Here is an 18,143-nt window from a genome sequence, read left to right on the forward strand (position 1 = left end):
AAACACCAGCTTTCTAACAGAGAGAACTTCTTCACAGGTCAGCATGCAGTTGTAGGTAAAGCCCACAAGGAGACTTTGGAGGCTGAAAGCGTAGCTGGCCTAAAAATGGAAACGCATGATGTAAGGCATGCTTCAAAAGGATTACTGAATGTAAGGGACTGGATCCAGCCTTTGGTTCAATAAACCCTTAACCACTGACTGCCAAAGTAAAAAGGCTTTTTGGGAGAAGCATTATCATATTCTTTCTGTAGTACCTGTCACTGACTACTGTCATGGCTGCCTTCTTGTTATCTAGATAAGCTGCTGTCACTGTACTCATGGTGAGAACGTGTTTTTACACCTGATAATGCTTAGCTTAATGACTAAACTCCATAGGCAAGCCTGCAATATCTCAGATTCATCATCCTCTTATAGCTATACACTCAATAACAAATTACAGAGAACACATTGCAGCTAAAATTTGTCTTCATTCTGTTCTTCAAACAGTTCCCCAAAATCTCTGATGTATGGGGTTGAATGTAGAAACATTTCTGACTTGACTTTTTATTGCCATACTCTTTTGGCTGTAGCTGTAGGAAAGCATTAATCTAGATATTTTCCTGACTTGTTGAACGCAGATTGTAGCCTATTCTCTGGATCTATTTGTTTATGTAGCTAAGAGACCTATTACAGTGGAAATTAAAAACACAGCCACACCAAACACACATTCTGCCTGACATAACAGGCAGGTACATGCCTTTCTCTCCTACAGCTGCTACAGCTGTTGCATAAAAATCACTACACCTGACCCTGAGAAAAGTCATGGGTGAGTTGCTGTTAGCACTGAGGCTACACACAGGCAGAAACAGAAGGCTGACAGAAAATATTCATTTACAAAGGACAAAAAATGTGTTACAGATGAAAAGACAGTAAGGCTCCCAGTGCAGGAAAACGCAAAGGCGACTAACTCAGCCACTTTAATATTCATGGCTGGACTTTCAGGTTTTTTCCATTTGGCTTGTCAAACTGAGAAAAGCGTGTGAAAAGGCAGCTAGAAACACTTCTCTGACAGATGGTGGAATTCCTCTTGTGCTCCTTCAAGCACTTAGAGACATTTCTTCCATAAACATATTCAACCTTGTCCTGATGCAGCAACCTTTGCTTTAACATTGCTAGATTCAGACCACATGCTGAGGGCACAAAAAAACTGGTACCTCCACTGGCAACTACAGTTATTAAGCACACCGGAGAGCAGCATTAAAACAAAGCCCAAAGTGCTGTGTTTGAGCATCGGTGGCAATCAGTGACGCTACAGCTTGCACAGCAATCAGCTTAATCTAGGAACAAAACAGCAAACTGTTTGAGGGTTATATGAAATACAGTGGCTTCTCCAGGCAAAATAGAAATAACAAAAACTCCAAAATACCTATTATAAGTGTGTATGCTGACTTTAGCCTTATTTGACTGCGTGCTTCCGTGTGTATTGTTGTTTCCCTTCCCGTTTTGAAAGATCACACTGTCTAGTCCCAGGGCTGTTTCTGCATTCTTCTGCAGCTGCTCTATCTCTGGGACTCATGTGCCTCTGTCAGATTTTGTCACAATATGCTGGCAGATTGAAAAGGCGGTCATGGAGATACATGGACACACACTTGCAACAGAGCGCGACTTCCCATTTTTTGTTTCCTCAGGAAGCTAGGCAAAAAAAAAAAAAAAAAGAAAAGAAAAAAAAAAAAAAGAAAAAGAAAAAAAGGAGGCAAACCATTTTAAGATACACATACATTTAACTTACATGAAAACTGAAGAGAAACTACACTCACCCTGGGACTTTCCTGTTCTAGGTGACCGGGAGATAAGTAGCATTTACCAGCCTACCAAAAGCTGTCAGAATGGATCTTCTCTTTGCATTTTGTTTACTGTTGTGGTCAAGATTTATAATGCCTTACAATCCTTGTTGATATCCTTACATATCAAAATACAGCACACGATCATTCTGAAAAAAGGAAACAGTAACTAACATGTTAACTGTTCTGCTACAACATGAATTTTACTCTAGCTTCTCAAAACTCCTCCAGTAAATAAAATTAGCCCTAGCAACAACCCTCATACAAACATGAACATGTTTCCTGAAAAGCAGGAAGCAGCCTAACAATCATATCATATGACCAGCTAAATACAGAAGAACTTTGCTGGTTTTTTTCTTTTTTTTCTCAGGACATCAAAATGCATTTCCTTGTGACCTGGTAGGAGATGACTGCTGCCTGGTTTGCTCTTGCTGGAAAATCCTTCTTCTCTGTAACACAGGTGATTTACATATTTTATCCTTCTTGTGATATTGGGATCATATAATTTATTGACTCTGTTAGGCTCCCTTAAGGTCAGCAAGTCCAGCCATTAACATAACACTATCAAGTCCACCATTAAACCATACCCCTAGGTGCCACATCCACATTAATTGTCTTGCAGGTCTCCATCTCTATTACAGTGCATTCCTATGTTCCTCTCTTTATAGAATGAATCTCATTGACTCAGTCAGATGAAGCACATAGAGAGACATCTTTAAAGATGTTTAGGTGCCTTAAACTTCTGAGAAGCGTTTACTCGGATTTTAAAATGCATCTATAAGTACAGCAGTTAAGTTCACAGTAAGATTTTGAAACACCTAAGTACCTATGCAGATGTCATAGGACAAAGACTATGGAGACTTACAGAGAATGTGTAGGCTTTTGTGGATTCTCATTGCAATGGCACATCCAACTTCTAAGTCAGCTGAACTGCTAAGCAAACACAAGCGTGGATGAAAAGGATTCAAAGGCACATTTACATTCAATGACCAACAAACGGGTGTTGCTTCTCAGATTACTAGCAAGAAAACACAGAGTAGCTGCAGGTTGATTCAGGTCTGGCTGTCTATTTAAATAGTTTTAAAATGCGTAAAAGTGAGATGCAAATTCTTTGGGTAAACTGTTGCTCAACTTCATCACGCAGACAGTTCTGCAGCCTGGCACTTATTTCAGTTGATTGCTTTGTATGTGTGGGAAACTGGCTTAAGTTTCGGCCTCTGAACAATATTTGACCAACTGCTGCTCTCAGACAGCAGAGGAACATTCTGAAAAAGACAGGCACTGGATGGTACTTACAGCTTTTCAGGAGGTACATGGACTGAAGGCTCTACTACAATATTCTCATTTCTTCTTATACCCCTTTACTGGCCTATATATTTTCACTTTCTGCCTACTATTTTTAATTCTAAAAATATCATTTGATTCTAAAGGCTGCACTTGGGTTATGTGATTGAAGACTTATCTCTCTGAACACTGAGGAGAACAGAGCAACAATGGGAAGTGGGGAAACTCCAGTGACGTACTCAGGGAACAGGAGACTCTGTCCAACGCCTCCCAGAAAGTGACCTGTCCGTGGATGGTGTGACATTCATCATCAGTCAGTGGGAGAGGCTCACTGAACTGTGTGATTTACTGCCTAGAGGGGTATGGGACTCACAGGATGAGAGCACCTTTGGGATTGCACATGACTTACTGGAGTATGTGTGGAGAAGGAAATCAAAGACAGGGAATGAGGGAGATAAAGGTGGTTTTGTGAGTCAGAAGTATGGAAAAATAAAAAGATAAGGGGTTAAAATGGTCTGGCTGGTTGTGAACAGGTTGCTGGTCAGCACTCTTGCCAGGCTTTGCCTTGCGCTTGATTCCTCTCAGTCTTATTAAGTCCTACATTGATTATTTTTTCTGGATAAGGAGACCCTCAATTCTGTGTGTGTGTCTGTATGGTGGTCCAAGCAATTAGACATAGGGCCACAAGGCACAGAGACCTTTGTTTCTGTGGTGCCAGCAGCAGCTGAAGAGACCAAAGTGTACACAGGTATGAATCTGTATGCCAGAGTTCATCAGTAAACATCAAGCCAGGACAGCTGGAGAGCAAGGTAAGGGAATTAAATACTGGAGAAAGTATAAGACTGAAGATACTGAAGAGACCATAGATTCTGTATGCTTGCTACTGAAGGGAGCAGGGGAGCCAAGCCAACTGCTAGCAAGACTATGATAAGGTGCTGGTAGGGCAACAAGCAGCTTCCAGAGAGACTTGCTGGCATAGCATGCCACTGAGAAAGCCAGTGCTGGCTCTAACACATGGGTCCGGAGCTGAAAGTGCTTATTAACACAAGTCTTCCACAGGTGTATTTTCATAACTGATTTCTGGGCCTGATTAACAGAAGTATCACTCTATCCTTGATTGAGATTAGTAACAAGCAAAGCCCAGCTGACAAACTTAGTGGAATAGGTAGAAAGAGAAAATCTAGAGATGGAATTTTTAAAAATGGCATCCCAGAAGAAATAATTCGAACAAAGCACAATGCTCTGATGGCAAGTGTGAATCACATAATAGTATATGACAACATCTGCAAAGAGTGTGGAAAAACAGACCTCCAAGATACATTCAAGGACATACAGATTCAAGCAAAGCCCGAGATGACCTCAGTAGTCAGGCTGCTGAGCAAATGATTTGCTTGTGGATGTCTTCCAAAATTGCAGATCACAGACAGAAGGACATTTATTTGAGTCCTTCTGCAGAGAAAAAGGCACATAGTATCCAGTCCTGTGGTGCTGACTGCTTGCAAAGCAAATGCGCTGATCCTCCATCTGCTTCACTGATGGCAGAAAGCATGGTGTGCAGGAGCTGCTCAGAGGTCATTTGCAAAAAGCTTCTGAAAAAAAGTTACAAAAAGGCAAGGTTACTTCCCAGAGTCCTTGGTCTAGCTATCAACCATATCACAGCACTGTACAGGCAGGTAGGAAGGAAGAGACCTCCCAGTTTTGGTACAGATTTTGGGCTATTTGGGGGTCGCATATTGATTTGTGGGGTTTATCTTAAATGTGTTCAGACTGGAAAGATCATCCAAGTTCCACGTGGGCTACCTTTAATCTCACATCTTTCTATAATCTAAGAAACTCAGCTGGACAGTGAAGTTCTGCAGCTCTGCCCTCAAGGGTTGTACACCCAAGGCTTTCACAGCAGAAGGGGTGCATTCAGACTGTAAAGATGTGCTCAGACAGATGAATGCCTTCTACAAGGGCTATGCAGCGAGCTGCACTGCACTGAGGAGTCGCAGTGGCATTGAAGTAAGGTGTAAAGCTGGACAGCTTTGCTCTACTCAGGAAACTATGAAGCAGCTATCTAAGGGGCTGTTAAAGGAGATACTGCAGCTCTGGGGACTTATTTGCTGTCTGGAGGGGACTGAAAGTCTTCCTTTTCATTAGAAATCAAGCTATTCAAACTATGCATATTCCAGGGCATGGTCTGTAATGTGACAACACAAACTTTCTGGACTGTTGTTCCATAATGATCCTTTGTCTTCCAAGTGACAAACTTTCAGGCAGCAGCTTGCTAGCAAACCCACCTTGGAGAACAGAGGTGCAAAGATGGCTGTTGGCATGGTGAGAAGGCCCACACATTGCTTGGCATGTCCTCGCTGCAGTGAAGGCTGCAGCCACCTGGGATTGGACAGCAGACTGAAGAGACTGAAGAACATCAGAAGACTGATTGCCATCTGTGTACAGAACGAGCAGGAGTTGCACGATAGGCAAAGATGTCATGCCTGCTTTCAGGAAACGCGCTGTAAGAAGCAAAGTGTGGATCAGAGCCACCTCGGGGGCAGCAGAACCAGCGGTCAGTCGGATGCTCAGGCTCTGAGCAACATGGTGCAGCTGTAGGTGTCCCTGTTCATCGCAGAGCAGTTGGACTAGGTGAAATATAGGGGTCCCCTCCGATCCAAGGAGTTCTATGACTCCGTGCGGTGTGAATGAAGCAAGCAGGGTGAGGACGCACAACCCAACTCCGGCTCCCACAGCGGGGCTGCCGCTCGTGTCGACCGGGAGCACTGCTCAGCCACCCACCCCCGCTCCCCGGAGGTAACGGAACGCGCCCCCATCGCCCGAGGGCCGGGTGGGGCGGTCCCGGGAGGGGGCGGCCGTTGGCGCTGGCAGCGGGGAAAGGGGAGGGAGGGGATTGGGGGGGGGTGCGCCGCCTCAGAGCCCATAAAGCGCCGCCCGCGCGGGGCAGAGCCGGGTTGCGCGGAGGGACAGCGGGCGGGACGGGGCGTGCGGTGCGGGACAGCGCCATGAGGGAGATCGTGCACATCCAGGCGGGCCAGTGCGGCAACCAGATCGGGACCAAGGTGAGCCCAGGGGAGCCCTCCCGCCGCTCCGGGCGGCTGCGGGCGGACAGGGAAGTTCAGCCGTCCGAAAAAGGCGTCGGGGAGCGTTGAAACCGACGGGATTTCTCACGGCTATTCGCAAAGCGGCCGGGCCAGGGCTGGGCGGCGGGCGTGGGGCTACTGGGAGCCGAGCAGCCCCTCGCAGCTGTGCCGCCCCGGGCGCTGTCGGGCAGCGCCGCAGGGAGGGGCCGGGAGCGACTGGAATCCGGCAGCTGCCCCGGGCCGGGCCGCGCTGCGTGGCCGTTGGGGAGCTGGGCAGGGACACGGATCTCGGCGGGGGAGTTCCCAACACTCTTGTTCTTCTTCTTTTTTTTCTTTCCCTGCCCTAGTTTTGGGAAGTGATAAGTGATGAGCATGGCATTGACCCAGCCGGAGGCTATGTCGGTGACTCAGCTCTGCAGCTGGAAAGGATCAATGTCTACTATAACGAATCATCTTGTAAGTGTGGGGCGGGGAGGGTGCTGGGCGACGGGCTCCGTGAGGACGGAGCCAGGAATGTGGGAGAGAGCGGTTCTGTAAGCTGCAAGCGCTTCTGGCCGCCCTCCTCCCGCCATCAGCTGGCGTTCCGCTCTCCAGGCGGAGAGGAGGGAGTGTCTCACGGGGCACAGCCTGCGTGGAAGTTTGTTAATCGCTGTTCGCTCTTGTAACGCGTGATTAGGGCATCAGCTGTCTCTTGTCCGTCGTCTCGCGTTGAACTGCTGATTTTTTGAGCCCGTATCTGTAGTATGCAGGTTTTGTTCTGTGGGTTGAAAGAGTCGGGGCGTGGGTAATGGGGATTCATTAATAAGGTGCTAAAAGCACCGAAGTCCTTTGAGTCAGACTGGTGTTGGAAGGTATTGCTATGTAAAATAGGGACAGTGAGTTCTTTGGTCGTTGAGAAGAACTTGTTTTGTCTTCTGTCCAGCTTAGCTTAATGTATTTGTGTTCAAGAAGCATTTAAATGTTGTATTGAGGGATATGGTTTAGTGGGAAATACTGGTTATAGGTGGATGGTTGGACTGGATGATCCTAGCAGTCGTTTCCAACCTTGGTGATTCTAGGATTCTATGGTATTATTTACCTTAGTTTCCTTGAGCAGTTTCAACCACGTACAGATTCTCGTGTTTTGTGGTAGATGCACTTATCAGTTGTTTGCCACCTGCACCAAATAGCTCTCTCATTGATGGTGAGTCCTTCAAGCGTGAAAAGTTATGTGTTTTAGCATCCTTATGGTCTGAGTTTTTTGGGTCCTCCCTTGTGAAGCTAGGAGTTGGACCCGCAATCCTTATGGGTCCAATGTAACTTATATGATATTATATGATTTGGGTATTAACCCTCCACTCACCCCTTACACACAGCAAAAATTGTTTACTTTATTATTCAACTTTTTTTTTTTTGCAGTCAAACTTCCCTTCTTTATGTCTAATCCTCAAAATGCTTACAAAATTGTAATATTCCACTGACATCCAGTTATCAAGTCTGTTGTTCGATGGGAATTGTTTTGTGCATATCATGCTTGGATTCATCTTCCGCTATGATTTCCTCTATAGGAAGTATTTATCTATGTACAATCTGCATTAGACTGATAGTAAGCAATGTAACTGTGTGTTAAACACTGTAACTCTTTCACTATTTTCCAGAACATTAAGGACATGCTTATTTTTCATTGTAGCCCAGAAATTCGTGCCAAGAGCAGTCTTGGTGGACTTGGAGCCGGGCACCATGGATAGTGTGCGATCTGGTCCTTTCGGTCAGCTCTTTCGGCCTGATAATTTCATCTTTGGTATGTGGATGCTTCTTACAAAGGAAGAAAAAAGAAGTGAATGGTTAAAAGACATTTAAACTACATTGCCTCCTCCTTGTTTCAAAGTATTATTAATACTCAAAACCTTTATTAGCTTAACAATCAATTTTCGGTTATCTGTAAGTCAGCCAAAAGATCCCATTAACTGAACAAATCATTCTTCTGTTAATTGTTTCTTCAATTAGCAAACTACTGAAAGCTTCCTATGATAATCATCAGATAGTGTACATCTACTTTCAATATATTTCAATGCTAATGAAATCCTGAGACCAATTATTTACAACAAAATGCATGGAAATTCTGCAGGAAATGGAAAGCAGAGGGGAAAAAGCTCAACCACAAACCAACCAAACTATTTTTTATTCGAAATCGCATTAAATGCATGAGTATGAAGTTGTTTAAAGGCTGTGTAATTTAACTCTTTCAATGGAGCCTTACAGTATAGCATAGTTAACACTAAAGGGAGGCCAATGGAAACCACTCACTGAGCCAGTTACTGGGTTATTTTCCAACACAAAGAGGAATAATCTGACAGCATGGAGGAACTTCAGGTTTTGCAGTGTTCTTGGAAAGGGTTGTTCTGGCTTTTACCGTTTTACTTTGCACTTCTGTAGTGCTTCCTATGTAAGCTTAAAAGTGACTGTTGCCATGATTGAATTTCATAGCATCCTTAAGAAGTACAGGAGTGCTGTTGGTCCCTTAGTACTAAAGGAGAGGTGGTGTGTGAAAGTCAAGAGAACCACTCAAACAGGGAGCCTGAATGAGAGCTACCACGAGGGCTCCAGTGGCCTTCTGGTTTCCATGTCTGCGCTAGCTGCTCTTCCTCCTGCCAAAGCAAGCTTAGGTTTCAGCTTATTTTGGTATATTGTGTTAATATAATAAAGAAGGAACGGTGCCAGGGAAGGACAGAGAAAAGATAAACATTGGGTGGTATGAAGTAAACTGTAGCTCAACCTCCCTCTGGTGAGGTAGGGAATAAGAAGCCGTAGATTCATATTAAGCCTTTAACTGACTTCTTTAACAGAGTTCAACTGAAGTTTTATTGCTAATTTTCTCCCATATGATCTGTAGCAATGATGTTAAGGATTACATTCAAAAGCATTTTAAGTTACAATATGTACAAGTTAGCCTGGTGTAAAAAGTCATAGGCAGCCTTATGAGGCAAGTTTCTATATTCATGTTTTTACTTTTACTCCCTTTCTCCTGTGTGTACCACAGCAGCCCCACAGGAGTGAATTTACACAACTTTTGGAAATACCTGTGTTGGAACTTTACAATTTGGCATATCACCAGTAAAACCAGAGCAAAATCAATTTAGTGTCTTTAACAATAGTTCAGTTCACTGCACTCCCTTTCTGACAAGCTAACAATGAACCATCAGCATGTGATGAACTGGTATCTGACGGAGGGCCCTGCCAGCATCAGGCACCGTCCTCCCAACCTGCTGAATAGTGCAGAATGGCTGCCTGAGTGCTGAAGTAATGATCTTCTGTATTAAAAGCCAACAAAGCACTTTGTTTTCTCTTTTAAAAATCCAGCCTGGACCCACAAAGGACTTTGTGGCAGAGGCTGGCAGTTCCATACTTGCTGTATGCCAGGCTGTTAGGGCTCATTCTGATGGAGATGTTTGCAGTCTCTGCGTGCATATACGTGTATGTGTGCATACCTGTAACAAGTAGGTGTGCACCATCAATGAGAATTTCATTCAGCTATATTAAGCAGCTGATCACACACACTCCAGATACAGGGATTTTTAGCTCAGGCTAGTGGGAGACTAGCAGACATAATCCTTGTACTTTAATGCTGCAGGATGCTGATGTGAAGGGTGAAGAAGCACAGATGGAATGAACTTGCTGTAGGAGAGCAGCGGGTCTTTTGGCTCCCTAATGGCGTACAGTTGTCCACCAGTGTCTGTTACGAACTGTCTGATGTAACTGTTTCTGTTGACCATTTTTCATTAGTACACTCCTGCATTTCTCATTCCATTTTTGCCTACATCCTTGCTAGCTCTTCTTGGATAGGTATCTCTCCAGTTTGTTGTCTGAACTGATGGTGATAAACACAAATGGCTGTTAGCCAGTCAAAGGAGTGTCTTTCCCTCTCTAAATGACGTTGTATGTTCTGCACCAAGGCCTTCACAATAGTCTTCTCAGCATTAGTATGCAAGCTACTGGTGTCTCTTCCTAGGTTTGTCTTTTATTTCATGCATGAAATAAAAGAGAGTAAAAGAATAGTAGAGAGAGAAAAGGAGAGGAATAAGTTTTCAGAAAATAGCTGCTATTTTTTGTCTGTTAGACAAATGGCTTCCGTGCACATGCAGCTCAAGCTTACACATGAGCACTGGAGAAAGAAACAGTGGTAGGAAGATCTGGAGGTACCAGCATTAGTTCTGGGATTACTTCTTGTGGACTTCCATTAGATTTCAGTAAGTGAACAGTGAGAAGAGGCGGAAGCTGGAGGCTGGCTGCATGTATAACAGAGCTTGTGGGACAGAGCAAAGATCTGCCAAACCTACAGTTTTTAGTATAGTGTGTGGTATTCAAGACTTTTGGTAGGTACCTGGTAAGTGGGGGGCATCCTCTGGGGTTTCACAGAGAACATAGGAGACCCCAGGTGGGTGCTGCCTAGTAGATGAGTGCAGAGTTAACACATGAGCAACTGATAGTCATCGGCAGAAGGGAAACAGTGGTGTTGTAGGCAACCACTGCTGCAGTTAAACTGCAGTTTAGATAGATACAAAGGCTGTGTGAATGCAATAAATCAAATTTGAACAGTGATAGAATGGGCTTCTGGGAGATCCTGTGCTGTGAATTAGCCCTGAGGGAGGACTGATCCACTTCTGTCTTACATGTTGTATTTCCTAATTTATTTTGCAGACTAAGCCAATGCAAATCTTTTCCCGTGAACACAAAGTTTCCACATTTTTGAGAATAATTGCCTTTTTTTTCTTTCCTAATTCTTTGCTCCTATTTTGTGTTCTCTCCTATTCTCTCACTGCCCAGTTTGAATTTCAGATTGAATTTCATAGCAATTCCACTGCCCAGTGGAGAAGGGCAACACAGGGGATGTTCTGCAAAACATCATATTCTAAAAACTCAGATTTTGGTTTTAAGATTCTTCTGCATCTGAAGTAGCATTGGCTTGTGCAGATATCTGGTAGGGGATCAGCTCAAGCACACTGCAGGTGGTTGCAAGCATATTTAATTCTGGAAGGATATTACTTTGTGCTTTGTCCAGCTGGACAGGAAGTGCTGACCTTCCTAGATTCAAAGAGAGAAAAACAAAGCAGCATATAGAACAATTAACCAGATAAATGTTGAGGAAATCAAGCATTTTTTTGCAGTGAAAATAAAGTGTCTCATATTTGAACAATACCCCAGCTAGCAGTTTTCCCAGAACTGTATGTTTGGCACCAGCACAGAACAGTGGGAATTGAATTGGGGCACGGTAGTAGGAAGGAAGGGAGGACTTGGAGAACCATGCAGAAGTGGATATATGTGATTGTGAAATTATTGCTCCTTCCAATGACTACTTCCAAGAGTACTACTGACTGAATCTGGTAGCATGACATACGTATGTAGTGTAGCCACTGTGAGGAATATGAGTATTAAAGGCTGGTCCCTTATTTAATCTGTATCTAATAATAAAATAGTGGTGTAGCAGGGAATCCAGATTATCCATCCTGAGTGGTACATAAGAGGCAAATGGAAGCTGGGGGAGAAAATGAGGGCTTGTGAAATGTACATTTTTTGATTTGGCAAGTTGCTTTGCAGATCTCAAAGAGTAGGAAGTTTCTAGGGAAACCAGTAGATGTTAAATAGCACTTGGTAACCCCTGAATTTTTGGAATATCTTTCATGGAGCTTCTGTTGATCAGTGTTCTCATTCAGGCTAGATAACCATTGATTGAAAAAGTTACAGTTTTTGATATAGTAAGTTAAAAAGGACTTATTTCAGAAGCTTAGCCTCATCCTTGAATGACAACTGTACCTCCTGTCTGAAAGGAGCAAATGTGAGAGCAGTCCAAGAACCCTTCATTTAGAAATGTGCATCTGTGATTTAGCTTTTTATTCATCGTGATCCCTATAAACAGAAAGCATTTAAATATAAACAGTCTCTGTATGTTTATGGAATAAGCAGCGCTGGGAGTGTGAGAGCTTTCAAAACAAGGAACCAGTGCCATCTTTGCATTTATGGAAAGTTAAATTCCAAAAAAGAAAATGTCACCCAAAGGCATAAATGAACACTATGGAGGATTTGAGGCAAAAGGAGTCTGTATAAAAAGCTTAGGTTGATAGTAGTAGAGAGATTTGTAGGCAAAACTGAAGAGCAGTGTTATCTACCTGACAAGTGATTGGCAGCTCATTTTTACAGGTGTGATGTACTCCATGAGGTGCCCAAATGCTACTGGTAACTTTGTATATTTTCTTCTCCAATTGTGTATTTTTTTTTTAGGACAAACTGGTGCAGGAAACAACTGGGCCAAAGGACACTATACTGAAGGGGCAGAGCTGGTTGATTCTGTACTTGACGTAGTGAGAAAAGAGTGCGAACACTGCGACTGCTTGCAAGGATTTCAGCTCACTCATTCCCTGGGAGGAGGGACAGGGTCTGGCATGGGAACCCTGCTCATCAGCAAAATACGAGAGGAATATCCTGACAGGATAATGAATACCTTTAGTGTCATGCCCTCTCCAAAGGTTTCTGATACAGTGGTGGAGCCTTATAATGCCACGCTCTCGGTCCACCAGCTGGTTGAAAATACAGATGAAACCTACTGCATTGACAATGAAGCTTTGTATGACATTTGCTTCCGCACCCTGAAGCTCACCACTCCAACGTATGGTGATTTAAACCACTTGGTTTCTGCTACCATGAGTGGGGTAACTACATCCCTGCGTTTTCCTGGCCAACTCAATGCTGATCTCCGGAAGCTGGCAGTGAATATGGTCCCATTCCCACGCCTTCACTTTTTCATGCCAGGCTTTGCTCCTTTGACAGCCCGAGGCAGCCAGCAGTACCGAGCACTCACTGTTCCAGAGCTCACCCAGCAGATGTTCGATGCCAAAAACATGATGGCAGCCTGTGACCCGAGGCATGGGAGATATCTGACAGTGGCTACTGTCTTCCGTGGCCCCATGTCAATGAAGGAGGTTGACGAGCAGATGTTGGCCATCCAGAACAAGAACAGCAGTTACTTTGTGGAGTGGATCCCAAACAATGTTAAGGTGGCAGTGTGTGACATACCGCCTCGTGGCCTCAAGATGGCTTCCACATTCATTGGCAACAGTACAGCCATTCAAGAGCTCTTCAAAAGGATATCTGAGCAATTTTCAGCCATGTTCAGGAGAAAGGCCTTCCTCCACTGGTTCACAGGAGAAGGAATGGATGAAATGGAATTTACGGAAGCAGAAAGCAACATGAATGATCTGGTGTCAGAGTATCAGCAATACCAGGAAGCTACAGCAAATGATGGAGAAGAAACATTTGAAGATGAGGAAGAAGAGATCAATGAATAAAGAAATTAGGTATGCTATTTTCCAGGCCAAATTCTCACATCTGGATTTCTAATAATTAGGCTTATAAATCTGTATTTAGGCTTCAAAATGAGGGGGGGAGCAGAGAAAAGGGAGCACAACTCAGATATTAGAGCTGCTCTTCAGAGTCCATTGAGGTCACTGGGAACTGAGGACGTTCTGCATTTCTGAAAATCAGGCTATTTCTATTCATGAGACAAATGTAAGGCATTCATGTAAGACTTTAGTCTAAGAGTCTGAACACAGAAATTGGTAGTTTGGGATCTTTTATTCCAAACAAACTTCGTCTTCCATATTTTACAAAAAAAGAAGTAATGCAGGCATGAAAATCTACAAAACAGAACTGCACTATTTTCATCCAATTATGAATAAGAAAATCTTGTGGGTTTGAAGTATTCATTCTGTACTGAGTATACAATACTGAACTGCCAGGAACAAAAATTTATTGATTAAAAAAAAAGAACAAAAAGTTATTAACTGTTCTGTACAGTAACTATTAAAGATGGCGTTTGATTCAAATTCTCTGAGAACAAAATAAAAAAGACTAGTATCATCTCAAGTAAAAGTGTTCTGGGCAGTCAATGCTGTATAAATATCCAGTGAGCTGCAGGCCAAGGGCTGAATTTATGCTATGTGACTTTTTCACTTGTTGCTGAGTAATGGTGGGTTATGTGTGTGAAATATGTCCACTTGTGGTATGTTCTTTAAGGGCTCTCTGAAAGCACAATATCATGCAGTCCCCTGGCTTTCTGGCCAGCACCAGGTAATGGTGATTCTGGTTCCTGTCTCCACTCCACCTTGCCTATATACCTGAAATTCATGTTCTCCGCAGCATGGTGGGAAAGGAGACTACGTGTTGATGTATCTTTCTACCCCTAGTTTGAAGTTCACACCTATGGGTGCTATGGATGTTTTAAAATCACTGGGCAGACTGAGATTAAAGTAAAGTACAACTATTTATCCATGGTAACCAAAACAGCTGGCAAAATGAAAGATGAACGTCAATTTATCTGCTTACATGACAGCTGGAACAGAAAGGTCTCTGTCTTGCACAACTGACTTGCTGCCTTGACAAAATGACTGTTGGGTGTTCACTCTTTGTGCATACTTTGTGCTTCTGGCCATATCAATTAAACAGCCCTTCTCCATTAGAGAGCCTTCACTGGAGAACACTGCCTACATGGAGTGTCCTATTTAGGTCAGTTTCTAGGCAACAAAACAAGCAAACAAAGGAAAAACCTTCTGGAAATCCAAACTTAATATGTTTCTGGACTCTGCTCTTTTTCGTCTTGCTTTCTGAAGCACTTTCTAAGCAGCAACCTTGCTCAGTACTTAAAAAACAATGCTTCACAAATATATTTTCCAAAGATCCCTTGTTCCTGAAAATATTTATAGTTTGGGATTCAGGGAATGAGATGATTGCATTTTACATATAGCTGCAACCCACGCACACTGAAGCTGTCAATTTTGTTCTACATGGAACTGAAAGTTCAAGTAAAAGCACTGGCACAGCTGCTTCTGAGTGAAGGAGGAGCAGCCATCTTTTACCATCTTTTAAATTCTGGGACTTTATTTCACTGTAATACAGAATTAACGAGTAGCTCCCAGCCATGAATTCTGATATTATTAATTAAAATGTTTACAACATAAAATACCAGGAATCTTAAGTAACTGAGCATTCTCTTGTGAATCAGCTTCTTTGCTTTTCATACATTGACTCAAAATCCAGAATACAGATTCTGAACCCATAAAATCCACAACTGACAGTGTTCTCTATTTTGACTCAATCATTCTTTCACGAGTTTAATTCCAACTGTTGGGTGTGAAGTTAGGAGAGACAACTGAATGTCCCCTTTAGAGCAAAAGGAAACATCTTCCATGTAATTTTAGAAGAAAGCAAACAGCCCAAGGAGCCTGCAGTAAGAACATCACCAGCTTGCATGAAAGCAGTAAGAGCCATTGAAGTGGAAATGCTTCTTTTTCATTCAAGTAATTTTCTAATCTTCCTTTTATGACACAAAACCAAAAATCTTTAGCAACAGGTTTGTTGAACATTTCTTTCAGTTGCCTTTCTTTTTGAATAATTACTTTCTACTCCTAAAAACTTCTCTCTTTTTTTTTTTTTTGGAAATTTACCTATCAAGTCCTGCCTTTGTCTTTTTCACATTCCTTTTTTAGTTTTTCAGTTTCCCTCCATGTTTTTCAACTCTGTCACCCTTTCCTTTTCTTCCCGCGGCTGGTCTGCTTTCATTTTCTCCTTTTTACTGCTATGCATCTGGTCACACAAAGATACACAGCTGCTCGATGCCAGATCAAGCCAGACCCGAGTGTGTTTCTTAGTACCACCCACACACAAATACCTCTGCCAACATTTGAATAAGGGGAGGCACAAATAAAGATGACAACCTACACCATCAATACCACTTATAAACAGAGTGGGCAGGTGTGCTTCCAGGCCAGAAACAAGCACCTAACCTGGAGGGAGCAGGTCCTTTGCAAAGATGCTTTGGTCAAAGCCAGCAAGGCATTCAGGCAGTTTCTGCCACTGTCTCTGCATGAGCTACTTTGACCTCTTTAGGCTCTCAATTTCACTAGTTTGAAATCACTTCTCTCGCTAGGAAAAGGTGGTCACCTCCTGTGAACAAAGTCAAGGCTGGAAGAGGGCCAGACCTGCTCCTCTTCCCAGCAGTAGGACAAACAGAGAAGGCTCAGCTCCCTTCATGCTGCGCAAGCCTCTACTAGTTGAAGCAGCACTGCTAAACATTTGCATACAAACACCATCTGACCTTACTGGCAGCCACACCACAGACTAAACTTTGAAGTCTCAAATTTGTGAGCAGGCTAACCATCCTCTTTAAAGAAGCAGGTTAGGCGGATGGTTAATTTAGTTTTCATGGCTTTGTTTTGAATCCAAAATGCCGGCACAGCACATTTCTGCCACTTTTGGCACAAAATACTAAAACTTATCAAGGTAAGACTACACAAAGTAAGTTGATGCTCTAAAATAGAGGCAAAGGAACTTCTGTATCCCTTACAGTCTCACAAACTTATGAACTATGCTGCAATTAAACGTGAGTGGAATTTAAGTCCTATACATGTGGACAGAACAAATGGAGTAAGAGAAAACTTCTCAGAGAGATACTTCTTTTGCAGGCAGGTGGTAACACCCCAAAGAGTTCACTTTTAGGATATTTTGGCTATACGGCCATGGCTTGTGGGTTTGTTTTAGGTTTTTTTTTGTTCATTTGTTTTTTGTTTTGTCTCTTCATTTGCTTGCTTGAGGAAGAATCAAATAAGGAGTGAGGAAATTAAGACCTCTACAATGTAACTACATTTAGTCCTCAGCACTGGCTACAAACTGCCTGTGAGAAATAGAAAAAAAAAAAGTGTTCCACTAGATGGGAAACAGGGAGGCAAACAAACAGCAGTAAGTACAGCTACATGTAAAGTACCACACTACACCATATGCAAATAAACTGGTTGCTACTTTGCCATGTCTGCCTGATGGAAGTTTCACAAACATGAGGGCAGAGTTAACTGCCCCAACAGCTAGGATTTGATGCTCAGTCTCTGCAGAGCTGTAAATGCTGCCCCGAGCACTGTCACAGGATGCACTGGGAGCAACAAACTCATTAAGTGACAAAAACACAGCAATCTTGTTCTGAAGCAACTTCGGTAAAGTCTAGGGAGATGAATACAGAGGACTGGAGCCAACCCAAGATCTGCACCTGTTTCTGTGCCAGCAGCTCTGCTTGGAAGTAAGATTTGCAGTCAAAACTGTTGTAGTAGTACATTAGATACATCTGCTAACTTTTTATTGCAAATTGTACAGAAACTGCTGCACATTTTAATGGGGGAAGGGAGGCTCTCTCCCTCTTGTTCTTCTAATGGATCAGCAATCTTGTGATCATGCCTAAACTTCAGTAAAAGCTCTGTAAATCTACCTTTATTAGTCAAATCACATTTCCGACAAAACGAAAGTTTACTGTTGCAGAAATCATTCATTCTAAACTTTTTAACACCAGTAATACAGGAATTGAAGTTTAGTTTTATTCAGGGTGTCTTCCTAAATATTCATTCTACAATAAGGAATTCAATAGCACACAACAGCTGCTTAATGACTAAAAAAGTCCTAAGTTACTGTGCCCTGTGTCCCTTGTTACCTGGCTTGCAATGAAGGAGGACATCATCGATAGCAACACCTTCATCACTGGAAAAAATAAAGAAAAAAGAAAAAAAATCATTTCTATAAACAATTTGCTTCAAGTAACTCAGGCAGACAGTTAGTCTGACCTTTCATAGACCCTTCTTTCCTTACCATCCTGCTTTCCAACATGTTGCAACATGCAGCTGGAATCTATCACTGATTAGTCCCTTAACATGCCCTCTGTTAAGCCTTAAAGAATGTTATCTAGTAGAGAAGTTCAGTTCCTTCTCCCTCCTCTTGAAAAACAAAACAGAACCCAACCCCTCACCCTCCCCAGATCATGCTCCCTCCCTTTTTCTGGGACAGGGAGACTGTCAGTTATCTTTTCAACAGCTGAATTCTCCAACAAATACACTCTTGGCACACAGCAGGTAAACCAACACTGATTACTACACTGAGACCAATGCATTAAACT

General features: G+C 42.9%; 1 protein-coding gene and 1 long non-coding RNA gene across 2 annotated transcripts; both read left to right on the forward strand.

Annotated features, from left to right (window-relative positions):
• The first annotated feature begins 1,928 nt into the window (after positions 1 to 1,928).
• Positions 1,929 to 3,618, forward strand: LOC122172065. Its single transcript, XR_006172170.1, has 2 exons — positions 1,929 to 2,280; positions 3,251 to 3,618. It is a non-coding gene; the product is annotated as an uncharacterized LOC122172065 (long non-coding RNA).
• A 2,447-nt stretch (positions 3,619 to 6,065) lies between these two features.
• TUBB6 (tubulin beta 6 class V) lies at positions 6,066 to 15,173 on the forward strand. Its single transcript, XM_042840086.1, has 4 exons — positions 6,066 to 6,163; positions 6,532 to 6,640; positions 7,854 to 7,964; positions 12,440 to 15,173. Exons 1-4 carry the CDS (start codon positions 6,107 to 6,109, stop codon positions 13,501 to 13,503), a joined length of 1,341 nt encoding a protein of 446 aa, XP_042696020.1. The 5' UTR covers positions 6,066 to 6,106; the 3' UTR covers positions 13,504 to 15,173.
• The last annotated feature ends 2,970 nt before the right edge of the window (positions 15,174 to 18,143 follow it).

The sequence above is a fragment of the Centrocercus urophasianus genome, unplaced genomic scaffold (assembly GCF_019232065.1).
Source record: "Centrocercus urophasianus isolate 14NV4802_14NV808 unplaced genomic scaffold, USGS_Curo_1.0 seq_11, whole genome shotgun sequence".
NCBI lineage: Eukaryota > Metazoa > Chordata > Aves > Galliformes > Phasianidae > Centrocercus > Centrocercus urophasianus.